Here is a 24,445-nt window from a genome sequence, read left to right on the forward strand (position 1 = left end):
TTTAAATATCTAAGGGATGCTAAATATTAGTCTAAGAATTTAGGAATTTAGAAGGGATTCAGGCAAAGCCCCTGCTTATTTGCTGTCCTACATCCTATTTTTTGTGTCTGTTTATATTTTCCTTTTAACTATTAAAAATTAATTTGGAATTGACCAATTTTTCTTCAATTAATTCTACAGTCACATTTTGGAATTTTGACATCCATAACATTCTGTGATAAGGATTTCAAGAGCTTTTTCATATGTTGTGTGAAAAAATACTTACTTTCTTTGTTTTTTGCCTAGTGTGTACGATCTTCATATAATGCCCTGGTTCTTACTTTCAAAGATGTATTGGTCAGTCATTCCATATTTGCTTCCTATATGTCACACATGACTTTATAGGCTTTTATCATATTCTTCCTCTTTTTCAAGCTGAAGACTCCTAATCCATTAACTTGTTTAATGAATGGAAACTGTCCCATATCTGTCAGCTCTGTTTTCCAGTTCTGTTATTATGGGAATTGAGCACAGAGTATTCAGTTGGGCCTGTATAGTGGTATAACGATCTATTCCTTTTGTAATAGTTTTTAACATTACATTTATTCTTTTAAATGCAATGGAGCATTATATTCTTCACGATCTTGTTCCTGTTTGATTACAAGACAGCTCAGAGTCCAGCATTATATAAAATGAGGGCTTTGTCCTGATGTTCAAACATACATTAACCTTCATTGAATTTTGTCCTCTGTAAATAAGAAATCCAGCTGGTTTTACTAAGTCATCCCACAAAATCCCCCATTTTGTATATCGTTTCTGAATAAATTGGAAACCACAGGATCCAGCATGGATATTTACAGGACCCCACTGAAACTGCCACTGTGAAAACTTGTAATTTATTTCTACTGTAGGTCTTCTGTCTTTAAATGCATAACATAGTTATGTGAGGACTTTTATCCTTAACTCATGGGAAATTACTTAAGGAATCATTCATATAATACTTTATCAAATACTATTTAAGAGTCCTAGTGGAATCTATCACCCAGATATCTCTTCTCCACATACTACTTAAGTCCTTCAGAAAACTGATTAATTTTGAGGCACTGCATCCCTGCTGCATCCTCTCCTATGCATAAAATTTTCCATGTGTCAGCTAATTCTTTTTTTTCATAATAATTTATATTATGAGTTCTCTTATTAGGGCTTTGAAAGTTTTATTTGTTTTGGAATCTGACCTTTTCTTCCCCTATCGTATTCTGTTTTCTCAGTGTTTCATGGTGAGTCTGTCTTTAGGTGCTTCTGATTATCTGCTGGCCTTACATTGTCTCTAGCAGGCTTCCTACCAGATATGTTTGGAAAAGGACTTATTTATGTCCCTTGCAGGTTTTTCCAGAAACTCCTATTTAGCTTGCCTGATGGTACTTTTAGATTTAAACAGGCAAAGTTAAGGATCTTTTCTGTTTTCCTTGTTTTTAGACATAATTTCAACTTTTTTTGTCTTGCTGCTAATAGCTTCCCTTCTGTTTAGAGGCATTGATTTTCTTTTTGATATTTCCAAAGTGTCTGTCAAAACTTGGCTTGCATGTGTTTTGAGCCTCCAGTATGATATCTGTATGTAATCTCGATCTGACTTGCAAGTACTTTACTCTTTTAGCTGTTCCTTATAAAGTTTTTGATACACTCCTCTAATTTTTATAAAAAAAATATTTTTTAATTTGACTACAGTGGTAATTTTGGGATTTTGTTTTTCCTTAAGCTCTCTTGTCAAGTCATAGTATTAACATCCTGGGCATGTAGTCAGTCAGAAATGTATCTCAAATTTACAGTTAGAGATGGAATTTAATTCTGTAGGTATTCTGGTTTACTTGGTGGCACAACTTAACTGCTACATGAAGCTGTTACTGGTGGTCCTACCTTCAGTAATCAGGTTGCTTTCCAGCACCGCTCAGGTTATTTCAGTGACCTCGTTAATGAATACCTCCATTCCTACCACTTGCAGAATGACCATTCTGTTGACGGCTTTAAGTTAACATTGCTATATTTAGTCTTAGTTACCATAAATTAGCAAAAGCATTGTGTTTATAATAGTTGAAAGCATACATATACACATGAAGACATCCACGAGGAAGGTGACCAGTTACAAGAGCTATTTGCAAGGTAAAAGTTACTGTGAATGCAGTGCACAGAAGCTAAGGTACCTCTCTACCTAAGCAACAGTTCAATAGTAGTGAATTTTGAGTACGATCATATAAATGAAGGTGCAATTTATAGTTGACTACCTGGTCTCTGCTGATATTCTGAGAGCAATTACCCCCTGGTGTGTCTGAAAAAAGTGTCTGCCTGTAACCAGCAGTTAAACTGTATCCTTGGCATACTGAATAGAGTGAAAAATATATTCATGCAATCACCACATGTTATCGTTAGTCATTCAAAATGTTGCTGCATTTTGGAGAGTAGTCCAGATGCCACAGTTTGTCTAACAGACTCAGAGATTTGGATTCACATAGACTATAAGCATACGTGGTCAAGGAGGTGTGAAGGGGAGGGCAGGGCCATGGGCATGAGTTGTTGCTTGGAGTTAGTTATCCTTGGAGCAAATGTATAAAATTTCATCTGGAAAAAAATGCTTTTACTCATTGATTATAGGATGTGTTTTCCACATGAATGCTGATCTCCGTCACTTCTATTTCCTTGAATTTCCTAATGATATTTGGGATTTGGGGTTTGAGAATATATGGGGGTGTTTGGCACCTGGTTTTGTATTTTCTTATGTATGTGGCATCTGGGAGATGTTTATGACCTCCTTATGCAGGAATATCTGTCTCCAAGTGCTGATGGCATATGCACTTCCAAAGTGCAGATATAGACGTGAACAAAATGTCTTGAATAAATACATTTCAATAATAGAATTGATTAAGTCTGTTTCTTACTTTACTGTTGGCCATGTTGTGCCTAGTTTTGCTTAAATAATCAGTTTTCCACACTCACTCAATTCACTTAAAAAGGAAACAGGAAGCCCTAATTAGGGCTTGACTTAGATTGTAATCAGGTATAGTTATGATGGTCTGCTAATCTGACATACATTAAATTAGAGGCTTTCAAGGCACAAACTATAATAATGTGCTATATAACTGTTAACCAAGAAGTGATATTAGTAGGATAGTAATGTAAGATAGGAGTAAAACATGTCCAGATTTTTACTAGAAATTACAAAAAAAAGTCTTAATGTATAAAATATAGAAGGCACTGAGATTTTTAAATTTTGAACATTTGATATTCAATATCCATTTAGGTAAGCCAGCTCAGCTTCTTACTATATTTAATTATTTTAAGCTACCAAGAATAAATTACGTTAAAACTAGAAAATAGTGTTGCTTTTTTTATAGTATGGTCTATATTTATTTACTTCTTGTGCCTGTGACTCTGTTGTAATTTTCTTTTTTAATATAGTTTTATGATACTTGAGAAAAAATGTAAAAGCTATGCTCATCCTTGCTGTGATGTTAGTGTTAAGTTTTCATTGCTCTTGTCCATTAACTTCTTTACTTATGTGTTGTATATGGCTTTTTTTCTTTTCCTAAGAATTTGGAGTGGAGTCTTAGAGAAGAAATTCAAGATCAAAAAGGAGTTTGGAAAGTGACTCAGGTAAACAAGACATTAACCATTTTACTTCAAATCTAAATTCTTCTTCTACATTCTTTTTACTTCCTACCATGAATTAACTTTGAGTACCTTGTGACCAACTCACATAGAAGGCTAATGGGTTTTGCTAAGTAACCATGCCTGCTGTTTAACAACTAGAAAATTTAAATAATCATGAAAACACAAAACACTTTAGTTGTATTCCAGTTATTCACAATAATTTTCAGTTCCCTTTACAGGATAAAAAACCTTTAGTAATAATCCATATATGCAGTGACATTAACATTTGAATTAATGTATCTTTCTTGCTTCAGTTTCTGTAGGAAGTACAATCAGACCCTTACCATACCTTATATTGACACATGCGTATTAAATAGGGTGGCCCTAACACCATTTATTTTCTCCTGGTGTGAACTGCTAAATTCACACAACACACGTTGGTGTCCCTTTTTTGATTGTCAAATGTAGCTCTCTTCTTCTGGACTTCAGTGATGCTTTTCAACCATCCTCAGGCAAGTGTTGCTATTTCTTCAGCTTCTCTGACTGAAATCCCAAGTTTGGCATCACCAGCAGGGGTATTCCATCTATATCCATCCTTTGGCAGATGGATTCCATCAGCTGTCTTCTGCAAGAGCATGGATAGTGGTAATATTCAAACTGTTGTAATAACTGCCAGGTGTTAAAGCCTCAAGCAAGACGCTGAGTGGAAGCTCCAGGACTGTTTTCTGAAGACATCCTTAATCTCTGCATTCAGTGTCACCAGCAAGAGCTAGGAGGCCTTAAAGCGGGGCTGTTAGAACCAAGCTCTGGCTTCTGCCTGAGCAGCAACTTTCCAGAGATCACTCCTTTGTTCCCTATGATGCCAGAAAATCAGTCAATGTTTCCTTCAAAGCTTCAGTCCCGTAACACAGAGACCTTTATGATACAGAAGACCTTGCAAAATCAGCAACTGCTGAACTGGCTGTTGGTATTGACTTTGCTGTTAGTGGTGCCTGCCTGCAAGGTAAAGGCAAGTAATAGATTTCCAGTTGCTGCTGTTGGGCACATCCCGTGAGGAGATGGGATACAGTGATAACGGTTGCACCAATCTTGAGCCACTACTGTCTGAACCAAGGCCCTTGCAAGAAGAAAAAGCATTGCCTTTTTCTTAGATAAAACTTGATACCAGATAAACAGTACAATTAAAGATTTTCTTCTCATCCAAGATCCCTCTAATAACTGGAAAAGATCTCCTGTGATGCGTCATTAGCACACCAGTGTAAAACCCACCCTGAGAGCCCTTTCATAGTTGGTAATTGAGTGCCATTGAGATTAATCTCTTCTTTCCTATGGAGACATGTAATACCTCTGGGAAAAATATTTCTGCTATTAATGTTCCCACTCTCACCATTATGAGACACAGGATGGATTGGTTCCATTGCTCATTCCTGCTCATCCTGAGATGAATATTCACGTGCTGTGAGTGTTCTGATGTTGGATCCTTATCTGACATCATGTGGGATTGAAAGAACATAGCCACAACTGGAAGGACGCGTTGCAGTCTTTTGCTGCAAGTTTTTGAGTCAGAAATGCCCTTTGACTCCTTTGACAATGGTCTCAGGTAGGAGAGATTTACTCTGAGAGATATTAGCAGTTTAAATGAGACTGTTCTGAGATAGCCAAAGGGAATCTCCTAATGCCACCTGATTTTAAAGCAACAGAGATCCGGAAACGTTAGTGGTTTTCTGGGAAGCTTGTCCATTCCACCTACCAATCATGTTGTCACCTGGAACATTACCCATAACTTCACATAGTATCGTGCCATTCTATAGGAATTCAGAAATTATGCTGCATTTACTACTTAAAACACTCATTGTAAGGATAACTACGTTTGTAAACTATAATTAGAACTAGAAAAAGGAGTTCTTTGCCACCTAGCATAATACTTTGAAAAGAGTAAGTCACATGTATGGTCATTTCTTGCCCTCTTTCCCATAATTTTCTTGGCTTATTTCACTCTGCTTCTACACCTGAAAGGAATTAAAAATTTTGCCAGCTGTGTTCCACTTTAAATATACATAGACACATACGTGCGTGCGTGTGCGTGTATGTGTGTGTGTCTCAATATCAGATGTTGTGTATTCACTCTTTGCTACACGGATAAATAATTACTTGAGTTCAAGTGATGGTGAATTTGGGGTACTAGAAATTGTAAGTTTATGTAAGACCTGCCCATTCTGAAGGACACAGCTGCTGATACATAACATCTCTATATCTTTCACTTTATTTCTTTGGGCAGAGGGGAGAAGTTTGGAGTGGATGTATGCTGGATCTTGTGTTTCCCAATCTAGAAGGGTGTTCATGTATTTTGCAAAGATCTTGTTCCTTTTCGCTCTGCAGTGTTTTCCTTCTCTTTTTTTCAGCCCCCCTCCCCTTTTTTTTTTTTTTTTTGACCTAGGAACATGGCTATGGTGATTATGTTTCCCATCAGAAAAGGTTTCCACTCTTGACATCAATATTTATAATTTTAATTCCTCTTTTATGGAACTCTTTTTAACTCTTTGCTTTAATAGTACTGTAAATTTGGTCTGCTTCAATGTCATTTTTACATTTCCTGATAATTCTTGCTGATTCCTCCGCTGTATTTGTGTTTGCCAGTTCTCCTGGCTGTTTGGCTTTTCCTAGTCAAAGGCTTCTGAGATGTGCTAACTTAAAGGCCAAGTTTTCCTTCATTTTGAAGACATTTTAATCACTTTATGATATATTTGTTAACTTTTGGTCTATTCATGGTGTTTACTTAAGAGTATAAATGTTCCCTTCAGATTGGATTTTTCATGTTCTACTTCTGCTTTTGAAATACTGAAAGCTAATTCTATATATATTTTAATAAACAGGCCAGGATTAAAGCAATATATGATGAGCTAGAGGAAAAGCAAAAAGAGAAACTCAAGAAAAGAGAGAAAGATACGGAGAGGATACAAGAAACTGAAAGACAAGTAGCTGATCTAGAAACAAAACTTAAAAGAAGTGAAGATATATTTAAAGACAACCATGAGGTAAAAGTAGTAGATTCTGGACCACTAGCTAGCATAAATTTTTGTCATGATTAGAAAAAAAAGAGGAAACAGAAGTCCATAGCTCAGAAGGGTTGAATTTTGCAGCTGTGCAGATATGCCCTGATAAAACAGCAAAACGCAACATAGTTCCAGCCTTATTTTTGACCTTTATTTCTTTCTGTATTAGTAAAATCTTACTGTCTCTTTTAACTTCTGTGATCTGTTTTTCTTGCAAATGGGAAGACTGTTTAGTACTTGCTTGCTTCCTTTGTACTCCTTTACTTGTAAGCTGCAGAGAGCAGCTACTGTATAAGCCCCCAGCCATGGTATGCTGGAGACCTCCTTCGCTTCCCTGCTTTATGGGTGACACTGCTAAAAATTTTTTTTCCTTCCTCTCATGAAGAGTCTGTTTTGTATAATTAGGAAAAGAAAGAGAAGATTTTTGTATTAAAAACAGGTCCTCAACCTACCTGAATTGACTTAAGTACACTCTTCTCTTCCAAGCAGTTCCTCTGCTTCTGGTAGAGCATTCCTACTGTTATGGTATGACATCTTTTGGTTGGCCCCTCTGTCATCTTTAAAGTATGGCCAAAGAGCCATTTTCCTCCAGTTGTCTAGTGATGACATAGCAGTCTGTTCCCCGTATTTGCAGGGAACAGTGGTGTTAACGTTCCCTCAGGTTAAAACCTTGGGAAAATTTTCAGAAAAATAACCTTTTGTCCAGACCTGCTCAAAAGAGTAACAGGTATGCTAACTAAACTCATATGACCGAGAAACATTTATTTCATTGTTAGACTTTCCTCTTTAAGATCTGAAGATCTTTTAGATCTTTGAAAGCTTTGCTTATATGGAGTGCTACAACAGTGGTAATAGAAAGCAGAGTGCAAAGTGGTCAATGTTATCTGAAAAAATTACTGTTTGAATACAAGGTATTATGATGATGGATGCTTTTCAAAAATACCCGATAGTAAGTAGACCAGGTCACTAGTAGTCCCACTAACATGAGACCTTAACTAGGTAGATGATAGTATCCTTAAGCAATATTGATAGTTGTATATCCCCCTGTCACTTCAACAAACATCTGTAGAAACAGACCTTATTGTTCTGAAATGATGTGGAAATATTAAAAATCTGAGCCATAGTTCAGTGCAAGATGTAATGTCTGTACGTTATACTGAAGCAAAACCCTCAAACAAACCCATTCATTCTTTCTTTTGCAGAATTGTTTGGAATGTAACTTATTCACAGATTTTATTTTTTTTTAAATTAAGAGCATTTCCCTACCTTTGCTTTATCCTTTTTGTATGTCTTTTTCTTGAGCAGGTGCTATTCCTTTCCTTCTTTTGGGAAAAGGCTCTGAAAACAACTGGAAACATGAAAAATTTCAATTGTTTTCAGTCTTCTCTCATGAGTGAAACAGAATTTGGCTTTCACGCTGGTATTTGTACAGATCAGCAACACTGAATTTGGGGGTTGTCCTTCTATCATTACGCTTAAATGAGGCTTTGCCTACTATTCAAAGCCTCTGTTCTATATGCCACCATGAAATATGTTCAAATCCTTGCAAACAAGTCCTTCCAAATGTGAGCTGCCCCACAGTGTATGAATAGGTGGGCATGCATTGTTCACTGTAATGAGCAGCTTTACGATCTAGGGAAAGTATTTGAAGTTTTCTGTTTTTTTCACAAAGGAAATGCATGTCTCAGGGACCTGAATTGAAAATCAGTAATCAGTGTGAAAGAAGTAATTATTTCTTAAGTGTCTGAAAGAGGAGAACATTTTCACTGGGCCTTACCACCAGAAAAGAAAAAGCAAAATGCCTTCATTTTTATTTCCAAATCAATAGGAAACAAAACTAGCTATTGATGGTTTATGTCCAGAACTAAGGATAGGAGTTTTCAATAAGCCTATGCTTGTTGTGGAACATTCTCACAATCAACTCAGATCAACATCTTTTGAGCTTATTCAATTTAGAGACAGGATTTTGTTATTTTTGTTCAAAGCCCAGAAACAGAATTTGTGCTGCCTCAGCGAGAAGTTTTTTGTTGCAGAATCAGTTTGTAGGTTTATAGTTCAGTTATCCAAATACTAATAAATAGCTTGTCACAGGAGGTTGTCTTCTCCAGTTTTTTTGTGTTATTCTATTTGAAGTGTTCTTGACATAGTCTACATGTAGCAATATTTTGGCATTTTTGTTGGAGAGATGGAAGATGTTGAATAGTTTGAGTTCAGGTAATGGATTATGTGATAGTTTATTTTTGATGCAGGTTTAATAAGTCAAATTGAAAAATTAAAAGAAAAAAGATTCCTCTAATAGCTAATAGTATTTTCAAAACAACGCATTAGTGGCAGTGACTAATGTTGTTAGCCCTTCCCCAGCTAAAACTAAGTAGAAACAATGTGACAAAGATCACATCATTAGTTTCCTGGAAACTTAGAGAGGTGTGGTGTAAGTTATACATCATGGTCTATAGCTGTGTACTTGCTTCTGTTCTAAAAGCTTGGAAACAGTTTGCACAAGCAGATTTGTATGTGAATGATATGTGAAAGATATTGGTAATTTCAAGGAAGAACTTTCTCATTGGTTAAAGGTTTAAATTATTGTTTCAGAATGGAAATATTAATACCTATTTTGATATTCTTTGTTATATAGTCCAAATGGAATTTAGATCTTTGAATAATATAACTATTATACCATTTTTATAAGCATATTTAGTAACATAAAACTTTCCTTATTACATGTATTAATAATAATTTCTGTCATTTAATATTTGGTGCTCACACTAATGATGCAGATTAAATTAATACAATAGACAAGAACTGGTTTTTCTTAGGTGCTAATTAATAATGAATGGATTAATGAAAAATATAAAAATGAGATATCCCGATATCTTATTTTATTTCTTCTTCCTTCCTCCTCCTGTTAACTGTCCTTAGCTGTGTTTTTCGTGAGTTAGTGATAAGTAATAGACATTTATTTTGCCCTTTATACAAATTCCATGGAAGCTATTCCAAATATATATTTTGATTTTAGAACTTTATTTGTAACTTTCTTGGCAGAAAGAAAGTAAAGAAGCATGAGGAGCAGAGTAAGCAGTGATATTATTTTGCTGTAAGATGATAAACACTACATGAAGTATATATTTTCTATTTTAGAGGTGCATTTTTTCATTCAAATCATAGAGTATATAAAACTATATGACAAAAAATAGGCATGGAAGGGAAAACAAAAATAAGCTTAAGAATGGTAACTGTTAAAGTATTTCATGACTGATATGTTTTCTGATTTCTATAGAATGTAGGACAATAACTTTTGAATACTAACAGATCTGTTTGTGCATAAACTCTCCAGAAGCTCTCCTATTTGAATCAGAGATTACAAGAGCTAGATAAACAGCAGAAGCAAACGGAACAACAACTGGAACAAAAAAGAAGTATCAAGCAGCAACAATTAAATGATATACAGGTGAATAATTTAATGCTTGTAGGTCTCTCTTGAAGTATGGTTAATCTCAAAGGTTAGGCTGTAATTTCTACACAGCCTCCTTGGAACTATATACATGCATACATACAGTATATATACTCTTTTCTATCTCTTGCTTGAACTAACCTATGAGGTCCATAGCCTTGAGACAGCGTAAAGTACAAAGCAGAATTGATATTGGGGTCATTGAGAAGTCCTTTGCTTTCTTCATTTGCTGCACTGGCTCAGATTGCTTGAGGGGTTTTAGAAACGCAATGGAGAAAATCAATAAAGGACGAAAAAGATTCTAGTATAATATGAAGTGCCTGCTGATTGCATGTTTGCTCAGCAGATGGCATCTTTTTGTAAATGATGGCTTATATCTGCTGTATCAGATACTAAACTGAATAATCCTCCAAAGGGAATTATTGAATTTCATTACTGAACACAATGCTTTATATAAACATGGTTATAAGCATTAGAAGAAACAAGCCTTTTCTTTCTAAGATTCTGTTCATTTTTGTTATTCTTCCATTTACATATTGTAGAAACTTAGGTATTACAGCTTCAAAGATGAGTCATATAGATTGGAAAAAAAAAAAGCTTTCATGAATCCCGTAATTTCTGTTGAAAAACCCTGAGACTTCCAGTATATGGCAGAATGTTAAATTAAGCACTGGGAAATTGACTGATTCGTACAGATTTCTAAATTTGACAGGGAAGACAGAGTTTATACGTCCCTTTCTGTTAAAGATTGTGCTCTTCCAGACTGCAGGTTTACCAATAGATCTTAGAACATGTGGAAATGACTGATGCGTCAGCATAGAGATAATCAGTAATTCTACAATGTTTTTCAGTGCATTTATTTCCTAGACTTTTTTATTATTATTTTTAATGCTGCCTTTCATAGTAACTGTAAATAACTGTATGCATTAGTTACTTGAGCAATATTTGAGTTGGTGTTCTGGAGGAAGGAAAAATAAAGTTATATTTAGAGGTTTTAGTGCTCTCCCATGCTTAAGACATTGGCTTGTTTAAAGCTTGTCCAGTGTGTAGTTTAAATGATGTTATGGAAGAAATGGCTATGATTCCATAGTATTCTTAGTACATGAGTAATATCAACTCAGGCTTCCAACTGATCAAGCTATTCACCCAATCCTTCAAAGTTTACCTATTTTAGGACAAGATGAATCACACCCTGGAGGCTTTTGCATCTCACCATTGAATTTGAAGTGTCTTAGTTTGGTCTGCTGACATTTAAATGTCTAAAAGCTAGATATCTAGATAAGAGCATGTGAATTCTACCCCATAATACACTCGTAGTCTTGTCAGCAGCTAAGAAGAGTGAAGAATTCTGTTCATGTATTGAAGAGCTGAATGACCAAGTGCCAAGGGACTCATTCAGCTTAGGCAGGATACTCAACTGTTATCCACTACAGCAAGCCATAAAAAGCAAATATTCTGCATATAAATACTTGGATCACACAATGTAGAGTATCTCACCATTCTTTTTATTTCTTCGAAAACCTGATTGCAAATTCTCTGTATTCTATAATAGGTACCAGATTACACTGACTCAGTGGGTAGTATTCCATATGGCAGGAAGTCAACATTTTCAGGTTTTATTTGCCTTCTTGGTTAAAATGTTCTGAAAAAAGTGCAGGAAGTCAAAGAGACAAAATTCTTATTCAATGGCAGTTTTGTTCTAAGACAGCCCATATGTGAACCGGACTCTTCGGCAAAAAAAATATCATGGCTTCTTTGTGTACATATTTATATCTGGCCCTGATCTTTTAATCATCTCAGATTTCATTATTTGCAAAGTTTAAGGCCAGGAAAGACCATACAGGTATCCTCTATGTTATGGGCTATCACATTTCTCCAAGTTCTACTGGTACTGAGCCTAAAAATAATATGATTTTTCTTCAGAGGTTGAGACTCTCTACGGGCGGTTCAGCTGCATAGGGATTTGCATTAATTACCATATCTTCATTTTATTTCTAATGAATCTATGTTCCTTCAGAAACCTGAAATTTCCATCTAATCCTATACAGATACGTATTATACTTTTACAGAGTTCAGAGGTCTTAAAAATGTCATGTTCTTGTGGTACCTTGCACGCCTTCATGTCTGTGCTAACATCTGTTACAGAAGCTTTGATTCCTCATTTTTTTACAGCTACCTTTAAGTATATCTCTAAGAAGCACTTCTTTCATAAGGAAAAAGATCATTAGACTATGCGTCAGGCTACTGCTTCAGAAAAATGGGGAGGTATCTAACGAAGAAATTTTTTAAATACTCATCTTTAAATACTGTGATGCATTCTTTGCCTACTGAATTGTGAGGCGTTGAAATTTGCTATTTATACATGTGTGCACCTAAGTTACATGTGTATATGTTTGTATATAAGGATAATCAAAAGGTATTTTCCTCCCTCTTAATTTAACCCATTTACATAGCTGCTTAGAGCCCATTAGCATGGGTTACAAAATCTAATGCAGCAAGACCACTTTAGAAGTATCACCCAAATAGAAGACTCCCACCTGTTTATTACTACTGAATTGCAACAGTGCTTTATGTTTACCTTATTCATTGTGGGGAAACTGCAGCTTTGTTTACCAGATACTTTTGCTCTTAAAAGTAGAGTTTGCTTGCATCATGAATCTTTACATTTTGGGGGTCCTGTGACTGTCAGTCACTTTTGGAATGAAAAAGACGCTGCAATTTAATCTCTCTTCTGTAGAATAGGAAGTTTAGTGAAAACACTGTTTCTATTTAAAGGTTTTCAGCAGCTTAATGTCAGCATCTCTTTGAGTTGTGTACTTGTAGCTGAGGAAAGTAGGCAGGGGTTCAGGAGTCCTGTTCTCTATGCTTTAATCCTCCACTCTATGGAATACAGGACAACTGTGTTATGAAAAACTTGACACCTAGAAGACGAAAACTCTCTATTTAGGCAACTAAATGAATAACACCAGTTTTATGAGGAAGCCATATTCTGCCTGGAGAATGTAATCTAAGAATACTGTTTTTTCCTGAATATCAAGTGGTTTAGATATCTGCCTAAAACTAATAAAACTATTACATTTTTAAAGTACTTTGATTATCAAGCAATAAAAGCTGCCAGTTAAGACACTGACTCTGCACACACTGAAACAAATACACCCAGACTTGGGTCGTATGTGAAGACTGTTACTTTTCACAGTCATTAATAAAATCTGTGCTGTGCAAACCAGTGCTTATTTGTAAAACTTTTATGTATGAGAGCAAAAATAAAAGAGAATATGCATTTTATAAAGACGGGGGCCTACTAACATGCATACATCCACATACAACATAGGCAACTGCAGAAATACAAAAGCCATAATAAAATTTTTGGATATGTAGAGGAATAACTGTGCAACAAGTTGGACAACTGTAAGTGGATGTGTAAAGCTGTGCTCTTACAGAAATGCAATTATTCCAGTTGCACTAAGTGCTTCAAGTGCCCCCTCAGAAAGAAGCTCTGTTTCTTTGGGTATACAAGTTCGTTAATTCTTGTGCGTACTAATGTGCTTAAAATACAGTATTTGGAAATCTATCCCTGCCTAGTTTACATGCTATATATGTTTTAATTCCCAGGAAAAAATTTCATTTGCTTCCAGTGAAATTGCTGAAAATTCTCACACTACAGAAAATTTAAAAAAAGAACTTAAAGAACTGAATGAATTATGTAACATGGAGCAAATACAGATGGAAAGTGCAGAAAAATCTTTCATTGATTTGTGGTAAGACCTACTTATTATATGAATTTTAAAAGATAGTTTATTACTTTTGCTAAAGTAATTTAGTAATTCCACTTTATTACTGTTACTAAAGATAGTTGAATTTTTTTTACAGTATTATTTCTAGGAAATATAATGCACTTTTCATCAATAGCTTGTGAGTATTTTTGTCTGATTACTGCTTGTAGTTATTAATGGTAAATTGTCTGCCTACCAAATTGAATTTCAGGCATCAGAATTACTTTTGGAAATCTGATAATATTCATGGTCAGTTGCATCCTTAATTAATGGAGAATTCCACGCAGTCTGTGTTTTCTTTGGATTGAGAAGTGTGGACCTACACTGACTGTGACTGATGAGTCCTGAAAATAGTCTCAAAGGGCTCTGTCCAACTGATAATGCAGGCTGCCTTCTAGGCCATGCAAACCTTGGAGGTCCATGTATACGGACTGCACAGCAGTCTTACTCTTCAAGGATAAAGGGGAACCTGTTGTGCAACGTCAAAGAGCTTGGATTGTTGAATTGTGCAGGATGACTAAATAGAGAAAAAGTGATCCTTGCATCATTATACTAGATCTCCCTTTCTGTAATCTCATTTACTTCTGTACTGTTGGTGTTGAAAGATCTTTGAGAGATTATTCCATGAAATCCTTGACTGGTAAAAAAAATATTTTTCTATGCAAATTTTTAGCTGAATATGTGGGACTGCGTATGTTTTTTCCAGCTCTTAATTCAATCTGAATGATACAGAGGGACACAAAGTGTAGTGGAACTTACAGAACTTCAAGAACAGGAGGCATCTTTCCATGACTGAAAATCTCTTCTTGCTTTCCCCAGCTCTTTAGCCGGTAGTCAATAGTTCCATAGCAGTGACATGTTATATTCAGACTCAGAGGAGATAGGGGTAATATCAACACAAAATGGCACTGAAAGATCATTCCAGCAATTCATTCTTTCTATATAGCTAAGAAGTTAATCTCTCTTTCAGAGAGGAATTTTCTTGCAAATTCTCCAACTTCTAAACCTAAAATAGGTAGTAATGAAAACTTTGCATTTTTCTCGAGAACATGCTTTTAGGCAATCCATCTAGTAGAAAGAAATGTAAAGTAAAAAAAAAAAATCCCAAAAAACCCTCTGTGTATGCATTCCAATGCCTAGTACAGCCTCCTTCCTTTTTGTCGTTCTCTGAACACAGAAGGTACAGCACACGGGAATTTCTCCATCATGTGCCTTGCTGAAAAGTGACAGCATGCTTATGCCTTCTGATTGTCAGAGCAATCAGCCTTTCTGTGCTTGAGGGGCAAAGGAGAAGAAGAGTTTGGGCTTGGTGGTTTTTTATTGCTTACTGTTTCTCATTAGTGAAGACTAATGGTGACAATATTTAAAAAAAATAATTTCTTTCAGGCTAATATACCTTCTCCTATTAATGGTTCCAATAATCTGGCATATATCACATAGCATTTCATCAGTCTATCTTAAGAAAGTCTGCTCTAGCCATTTCCTGTTATATTTTGCATTATGCTTATAGTTCAGTATTAAATGTACTTGTCTATTTGAACTGATCTTCTTTTTGTAAGAGTGCCGATACCTGCCTGAATTTGTAGAAAAATTGGGAATAAAGGATTAACTATTTTTACTTTTACTCTTGGCTATGATTTCCACTTTTTTGGACATGCTGTCAGGCTAATTCTAGCCTGATGTGGTGGAGAAACTTGAGGTAAAAGAGTCCCTACTTCTGCTTTCAGTCTTCACTATTGTCCTTTTATGGGTGCTTTTTAGCATCATTTTCTGAATAACACCTCCCTGACTTACTATTGCTTACCATTAATGCAATAAGACTAAATAATAGCTACTAGAGTAAAATAGAAACATTGTCAGTGTTATCAAAATAACAATAATTTGAAATAAATACTTTTTCCATAATAAAATTGATTACAAAACTGAAGTCTACTGCAAAATTTAGCCTAACCTGCTAACCAAGGGAAAATTATATGCCACAGGTATCCCACCTAGAATCCGTCTTATACCAATGACTTTTGCAAAATTGTTTTTGCACTCTTGGAAGAGATAAAGACATGTCTGAATTTAAGAATGAACACAAAATACATTCACTCAATTTTCTTAATCTCACTGGAGTTTGGTGTTAATTAAATTAGAAGAATGATGAGCAAATCCTGTGAACTTAAGGTTTGTGTGAGGAGCATCCTTACTTGTACTGGAGCCCCTATGAATCTGTTCCCATATGGTGTGCCTACCTCCAGCAGGAAGGAAATAAGGGCAGGAAGAAAGTTAGGGGGATGTACTGGATATTAGCAAGGCTGGAAGGGCGTTTCAGTGAAAAGGAGCTCTAGGTAATTTCAATTTATCCCTTAGCCCCTCTTTAGAGAGGTTTTTGTAGACACTGATTTAGAGAAGGCCTTAGATGCTCTAATTTTCTGCAAAGGAGATTGTCGTTCTGCAGGGAGTCTCATAAGAGACTGTGAGGAGGATCTTGTGACCTCCAGAATTTAGAACTAAATTCCAAAACTCCTGAATACATCTGTTCTGTCAAGTATCAGCTAATCAATAAGAAGGATAACAGCTTATTATTGGTCCCAGCTGTTCCTAGCTTGACAGCGTAAATGGCTCCTGAGCGGTCACTGTAATCTTTACATGACAGATTTTTCCCTTTCTCAGACTGTTTGATTTGCTTTAAAATGAAAAATAATGTATTTTAGAGTTAAAATAACTGAGTTTACACAAAAAGCCTTAAAATTAGAAGAAGTAAGCTTAAACTTCTCTCTCAAGTTTCCTTTTTTGTGTGCATATTGTGATACAGTCTTTATTATGCAGCCAACTGTTAATTACCCGCAAGGCTCTGGTTTAGGTTATCTTGCAGAAAATCAGTTAGAAATACTTCTTTTTTTAAAATATGTTTCTGTCTGACAGTAACAGAAATACAGACCCTGAGATAACAGAATATTAGTACAAAGTTAAAATCTCTGAAAATTGCTTAATTTTACATATTTCATATGTGCAGGTTAAAAAAGCCATACTAGATATGGACAGAGACAGAAACAAAATATTACACAAATGATGTGAAGCTCCTCCTTCCAGTCCCAATAAGTAATAAAATAGTGGTTACCCAATATGGCACTGGTCATGGGCTCATTCTGTGTCACAGAATATCATTATTTGAGCAGATACTTTACATGTGGGAGTGAACTACTCCATTCTTGAGAAAGCTGTTTTAAAATTGCAAGCTGTTTTTTAAAATTGTGAGAGTTATGTATCTCAATAGACTCATTGGATACGGATTGATAGGCAGAGTGTCTTTAAGTGGTCTAAATATTCATTATAAGCTCCGTCATATAGCGCTTTGGTTTTTTTTAAAGGGTATCATTATTTGTGAGGACTGCCTATTTTATCTATTATAAAATTAAACGTTAAATCTGTGAGTAAAGACTAAAAACCAGTATGTGGAATATCTTGATTACTTACTTGAATATTTTTTTTCTTTCAAAGGAAAAATTTAAGTGGTGCGATGTTTAAGCAGCAAAATGTTCAGATGGTATTTAATCATTTGCAAGATGAGCTAGAAGAATATAAGAAAAGGTTAAAGCAGGAAGAAAAAATATATGAAGAATTACTACAGGTTAGAAAGAAAAACCTGAAAGATTCAGAAGTGAGTATTAACAGAGCTGCATTTCTTTATGTGAGAAGTGAAACAACTATTTGGTTAGTTCTGGCTCTTTTTAGGTCTAAAAAGGATACCAGCTTTATGAAAAGTTTGAAGTAAGTAGTTTCTTCTCGTCCATATGCAAGTGTTTCTGGTGAAATAAATTGCTATTTTTTCATAGAAGACTTCTTTATTTCTGTGAATAAAGAAGTAATTCTAGGAAAATTACAAAAGTTTTCATTTTCTTTGGCACTTTTTGTTTTTCATTAACACTTAGGGCTACTGTGTACCTTCTCTTCGTGGACACCTCTGAGAAAGAAAAAAACAAGATGTTACTTCTGCTACCTTGAAAATCTTTTTTTCCTTTTCACCAAGTGCTCAGTAACAAACAAATCTCAAATAATTTTGACTAAGATCAACATTAATAAGTTTCCATTCCTTTTTAATCAGTTAAGTACAAGAATAGTGCTCGGTGCATGCAATCTTTGTGACAGTGCAGCAGTCAAACTTTGGTCTTTTGGATAAAGCTGTTTCTGAACTGTCAGGAGCTACTCCATAACAGGACCTTCATCTGGATCTTAGATGCTGTGGTTGTTAACAGGCAGACGGGATCCAGAGTCTGTGTAGATGTAACTGAGGAATCAGAGCTATCTGAAATAGAAGTATAAAATACACAGTGGTAATAAACACAAAATCTTCAGAAAAAATCAGGTGCAAGTACAGTTATCTAAGTTCTTTTCTGTATTATTTTCACATTTAACCTTTTTTTTAAATCTAAGAAAGTGGATAATTGCCTGATTTTTCATGTAGAATTTTCTTTGTTTTTACATGAAAATGGTAACATTAAAATGTTTCTCCTTTTGGGACGCATTCCCAGATTAAGATTTTTGCAATTGTAGCTGTGTTAAAAATAGTTAAAATACCCACTTCTGATCTTGTGTTCTTTGCTTTTCTGCCCATCATATACTTTTCTCAGTTAGCTTAGAATAGTTTAGATAAAGTAAGCTACTCAATTACACTCTCCTTAGTATTCACTTCTGCTTCCTATTTCCAATGTATTAATTAATGTTTTTGTTAGTTTTCACAAAATCTGTACTGATCAGGATATGAAAGAAAGGGAAATAGCAGTAATAGGAACATATTTTTTAAAAAAATAGAGATTGCTACTTTATTATTTTTTACAGGGATACTAGTTCTTTCAAAATACCATATTTGGCTCCTTTGTTGTGTTAAATTAATTCATGAGGTAAAAAATGCTTGCTAGTATGTTGACTTGCTCATTATCACCTTAACTTCAAAAATAACTGTAAGGATAATTTGGTGAGGTACCTTTCTTACCTCCTTCTCTAGGACATCAGGATTTGTTTTTCCTAATGTGTCCTGTTTCATCCTGTCTCATCTCTTCTCCCATCTCCTTTAGACATTGAGTTATGGGTATTGCATGAAGTAAAGAGCTCTTAACCATATTTCGTTATTAAATTAATGTTGGAGTTATGAGACTATGCCAAGCTTTTGGTGGTTAAATGTAACTAGAAATATTATGCTGCATGCTTGAGAGCCTGTTTTAGTTTCTACTGGAACAGGTTGCTGGTCTTGGTATTGACAGCTCTCTGTCTAGGCGTACAGCTGGAATGGAAGCACACACTGTCAGCCTTTGAATATTTACATTGTTATTATCCAGTCATTTTTATGTAATTCTTCATTATTTTTATGGAAAATACAGATAAAAGCACTTATTCACATCTATGAAATCCAAAACCCACTGATCCTTTTGAAAATCTTTTTTAAAAAATTAAGAGATGAAAAATAGAATGTGTCCCAATTGTTTACATTACATCAGAAAGGTCTCTCTTTCTCTGCCTCCTCATATCGAGATAATTTACTCTCTTTTTCTGACTAGTCAGGAAAGACTAAACTGTTGATAATAACACCAGCAGAACCAAATATTCCTTCAGTACCTTATGGACAATTAAAAAATTTCAGTGGGGTCTTCAGTTTATTACCTAACAGATATGGGCAAAAGACCTTGTACCGGTGGGTGGAGGAAGTTTCTGAGGGCATTGGAACTCATATTTACAGGCAGGCTCTTTAAGGAGGCTAGCTGTGATTTGTGGAAGCTGGGCCATGGCCAGTGTGGCTCTCTGGACGGCCTTTGGAAGTTTTTCCTGACAGTAAAAAGTCAAATCATCTACCTTGCTTTTGTTTTGAATGATAAGGATAAATTTTCTCCTTTAATTGTGGTTGAACAAACAAGCATTTCAATTCTGATTTTTGGATTGAACAATTTCTGTAAAAGGCCTGACTTCACGTAATGTGGTACGCAGATTATGAGGCTTCATCACCCAGGGTCTGGAGATGAAAGCTGGTTTACTGAAGTAGTAATGGAGCATATGTGTTAGACAAGTTTTCACAGTCTCTGCTTCTTTGAGCTGGGTAAGACCATTCAATCCCCAACTGATAGATAATTCAATAGGAATCGACTGAGCGTATTTTTAAGGTGAGAGATGAGTGGCTGAAAAAGTAGTCCTCACAGGATTAATGCCCATGGGGAGAAAACAATAAAAAACCAATGCCCTAACTTCTGGAGTACAGAATACAGGAAGCAGTTCAAGAGGTTCTGATCTAGGATTTCTAGAAATTCTGGTGAGATATTATACTGAATGAGAACTCCCTCTCTTGATAGTTTTAAAATTTAGGATGCTTTCTTCCAAGTGTCATGAGGTACAAATATTAAAAGGGCATGTTTCCTTTGTAGGCTGTGAATATATATGGTAATGTCATACGCATTCATAGCTAAGGTGAAAACAAAACCTCAAACAACATAAGTTGCATCTTTTAGTTTGGGAGAAGTGCTGTCAGATGCTTTTGTTGATTAGGGCTAGATTTAAGCAAGAAAACAAACTCTTGACTCTGAAAGCAGAAGTTTAATTTGGAGTTCCTTCTACTTAAGGAGAAATACAGATGTACATGTCAATACAAAAAGTTAGAGGTGCACAGCTAGCAGTACAGTTTGGAGGTTAGAATTACCAATCATCCCCACTATCTCATTTTTAAGATGGACAGGTATGAACGATTACACCTCATGCAGAAAAGAATGAGGCAGTATTAAATGGGAAGACCAGTGAGATCAAAAATCCCAGCCTGAGATCTATGAAAAGGCCCAATAAAATGTCCTTTTTTGTGGTGACTTGTAGATTTTGTGAGGGTGAGTAAAGCCAGTAAATGAGAACAAGAAAGAAGAACTTCTTGCCAACAAAAAATGGTTTGAATAGCTTGACAGGAAGGGGATAGAGAGTGACACTTTTATTCAAGCAAGAGGTCCCTCTCTTGGAGGCTAGATGTGACTGTTAAATCCATAAAGGAGATTCAGCAATCTCTTATGAAGAGATAAACTGGCCAGAAACTAGGTGAGAAATTTGGTGAGAAAATTAGGGGTCCTTGTTTTCAGCATTGTAGAGGGAAACAGAGTTGAAGAGTGAAGGAAAATGGAGTTGAAGAATGGTCCTGATATGGAGAATCTGCATAAGAAACTAGCGGCTTCAGCACAGATCCAGAGAAGGAAATTTTATGGGGCAACTCTTGCAGTGCACTAAGGGATAGAAACCATCTATTCATGATAGGGACTGAGTAGGATGAGAAGCTGAAGAATCTGTGTGCCTGGTTTTTGCAAGAACACAAGCCATGTGTGACTTGACTGGAGAGCTGTCACTGTTTTGCAGACCACCTAGATTCTGTCTTCTCACAGGATAAAGGGCTGCCAAGTGATAAGACTATGACTGAGTCTTGAACGTAACAAATGTCACAGCTAAATACAAGTTACGACGTTGGTTTTACTAACACGCATGCTACTAAATGTGGCAAAATTTACATGTATAATGATGAAGTTATACCTTATAGGCATATTTTATCACTGTGTTATTTGTAACTACTCTCATAGCATCTCATTACCTTATGTTCTACAGAGACAGCGCAGTCCCCAAACTGTCATATTGGCATTTGGTTCAGTGCCGATATGTGCTGTATTAAACACACAGATAAGAATTCTTTGACATAACAATTCATAATGAGTGTTGGATCATGTTCAGAATGATTATGTTGTGCCTTGTCTTCTTAACCTCGAACAAGCCTGCTTGCTTTTATTTTCTGCTGCTAATGTGATTATTGTACTTTCAATTAAAGTTCCTGTAAAAATGATTACTGTGGTTTTTGAAGATTGAGCAAGACATTTTGAATGACCGAAACTCTCTTGCATTGTGAAAATTTGTCCTCATTAGTATTTGCTATTGGGCGCACGATAATATATTTCTGAAGTGCAGATACATAAATCTTTAAATTCAGACATCTGTATATACAGACTTGGACTTTTGATAAACACGTTAAATGCTCTTACCCTAAGTATTAACAGATACACTGATATGTTGATTTTTTTTTGCTTCAAAATAGTAGCAATATTATAACTTCCTAATTCTATTAATTAACATTAATCTGCTAAAAACCCCTTACCTCCCAATAACAGTTCTAGATTTTCTATTAATTTATTTGAATGTTGCATGATACTGGAAAAGAAGATGGTAATAAATTAATACCTCTTTAGCATTGTACCTTAAAGTTGCACCAAGTTCAGCAATATTTCACCTAAAACTGAATGAGAATTTCTCAGATATATAAAAGGGCATTTGGAAATTGTTATAGTGGAATGACAATATTGTCTCCTATTCACAATGTGGAAAGTTTAAAAGAGGGGAATATACTTCTAAAAATGTTTTCTTTAAATTTTATAAATAGTAAAATAAGTTTTGAGTCAGTTATTATTAAAAAATATTTAGTCTGCAAATGTTTGATCAGAATATTTTTACCTTAACTTAAACGTTTTTCATTTTAAATCAAATCAGCATGTTCCTATGAGCACTGTCATTTTTATAGAAAAGCATTTTCCATCTGGGAAATGATATATCAGAAAATCCATGTCCGGTTCTAACAGCTAGTCATGATATGTTGTTTCATCAGATATTGGGAGCGTTACTAATGAAATAATCTACAAAACGGCTTATTTCAGAAGGGATTGTTGTAGAAATATAATACACTGCTGAAAGCTGAATTAAGAAGTAGGGAAAAACAAAGTTAGATCCAGGGGGTTGTTTATCATCCTGGTGTTAGGTAAAATCCACCAGGTGTCTTTTATCATTTACTATTAATCTTTTTATGTTATCTTTCCTTCTAGTCATTCTTGTCAGTCTTGCTGAGCTAATACCTTCAGAGCAGTTCCCATCTCTTACTTTCAAAAAGACTGTTAATCAGTATTGTTAATGAAGAGCTTTGTTACAGCATATCCATGTAAACACAAGAGGTACATTTGAAGATATATGACAAAAGAGGATTTTTTTAAAAGCTAGAGAGCCATTGCTCCCTTTAGGCTATTTCGTGTGTGTGCGGGGTAGGGATAACAAATAGTCTGGCTATAAAATTGTCTTTAATTAGTTGACTCAGTGGCTTCCAACAGTGTTCTACACTGGTATGTGGGACTCCCATGTTACAAGATAGACTTTTGAATCTTACTCCATGCTCCTGGGTAGTCTTAGCGTATCGACTTACACGCTGTCCTGTGGGAAGTGCTGGCAATATTACCCAAATAACCATCCCACTGATTTTATTGGCTCATAGGGAAGTCATATACCTTCCCTTCTGAGCAATATGCATAGCTAGAGGTTGGGTGCCATGACAGTAATAATACTCCGAGTGAAAATCAAAGGGATGTAAAAGCAGAAGGTTAATAGAAATTTTAAAGGATAGTTTTATGTTTCTCCATTGAAAACAAGCCATATGCGTAATAATTAAAAGCAAATTAACCCTCGCTGTATTTTAAACAGCATCAGTGAGAACTATTGTAATGGTCTAAAAATATTTTTTTTTCATTAAAACAATTATTAATTATTTTTTCTACAAACACAAAAGCTCTTTCTAAGATTGCAAGCCAGTTTTGATTATAATTTCTTCACTCATAATATTCAAAAATACTTTGATTATGGCCAGGGGTGCTGTTCTAATTTGGAAGAAATTGTTTTCTGCATTTTCTATTATGGATGTGGGAATTAAAAGCTTCCCACAATTTGTTTGCATGTAATCTAAAATCTAGTGCAAGTCTGAAACGTGCATATTGAAAAATCGTAATTAATACCCGAAAGTGCAAATGCATGGAATAGTAGGAGGATGTGTGTAGGTTTGGGAGCTGAAGAATTAAGTGAAAAACTCCAGACATGGGACATTACATTTTGTTAGGATACAGTTTCCAGTCCTAGAATTCTTTTCACATCTTTCCATATGTCTTCTTTTTCCCTAAAATGACACAAATTTCAAAATATGGTAACAGGTGCTAGGTGGTATTTGTTTTAGAATGTCTTAAGTGTTGATAGTGCTTTATTTTCTTAAGATCAAGTAAGTGTTTGTACTTATACGGCTTAAGTTAATAAAATGACTTTTCAAATTTTCAGTTGAAGTAACTGCAAAAGAGTACACAACAGTAAGTACACAAATTCTTACCAGTTAAAAAATGTTGGACTGGTTTTGTTGTCCTGCAGTCTGGATGTCTCCGCTGATAAAATACTGTATCTGTTGTTAAGCAACCCACAAGGCATGCGGGATCTCCAATGCAGTGAAAGCAAATGCTGAGATTTTTATATTTAGGTACAGCTCCTTTTTGTGTTTAAATTTTACTTGTGCCTTACAACTACCACTGTGGTAGTTAAGCCTCCGTCTGGTTTGAGGGCAAGATACTGGTCTTTTGAATATTCTGTTTGTACTGGATAATTACATATGCGAATTTTACCTCATGTGCTTGAATGAAGAAGGACCAGCATGTATTCCTAGGGGACTTTTGGAGCATGGTTAGTATTTTTCTCCACGCTTAGTT

The 24,445-nt window shown here is 35.3% G+C and overlaps 1 protein-coding gene across 3 annotated transcripts in view; it reads left to right on the forward strand.

The window, feature by feature from the left end:
• Positions 1–24,445, forward strand: part of CCDC178 (coiled-coil domain containing 178) — a 195,308-nt gene that overhangs the window by 48,643 nt on the left and 122,220 nt on the right. For all 3 annotated transcript variants that reach the window (XM_064442784.1, XM_064442785.1, XM_064442783.1), the window contains 5 exons: positions 3,562–3,624; positions 6,495–6,656; positions 10,009–10,122; positions 13,738–13,883; positions 17,385–17,544. In XM_064442784.1, coding sequence (XP_064298854.1) covers positions 3,562–3,624; positions 6,495–6,656; positions 10,009–10,122; positions 13,738–13,883; positions 17,385–17,544 — 645 coding nt within the window. The remainder of the gene's footprint in view (positions 1–3,561; positions 3,625–6,494; positions 6,657–10,008; positions 10,123–13,737; positions 13,884–17,384; positions 17,545–24,445) is intronic.

Source organism: Phalacrocorax carbo, chromosome 2 (assembly GCF_963921805.1).
Source record: "Phalacrocorax carbo chromosome 2, bPhaCar2.1, whole genome shotgun sequence".
Classification (NCBI taxonomy): Eukaryota; Metazoa; Chordata; class Aves; order Suliformes; family Phalacrocoracidae; genus Phalacrocorax; species Phalacrocorax carbo.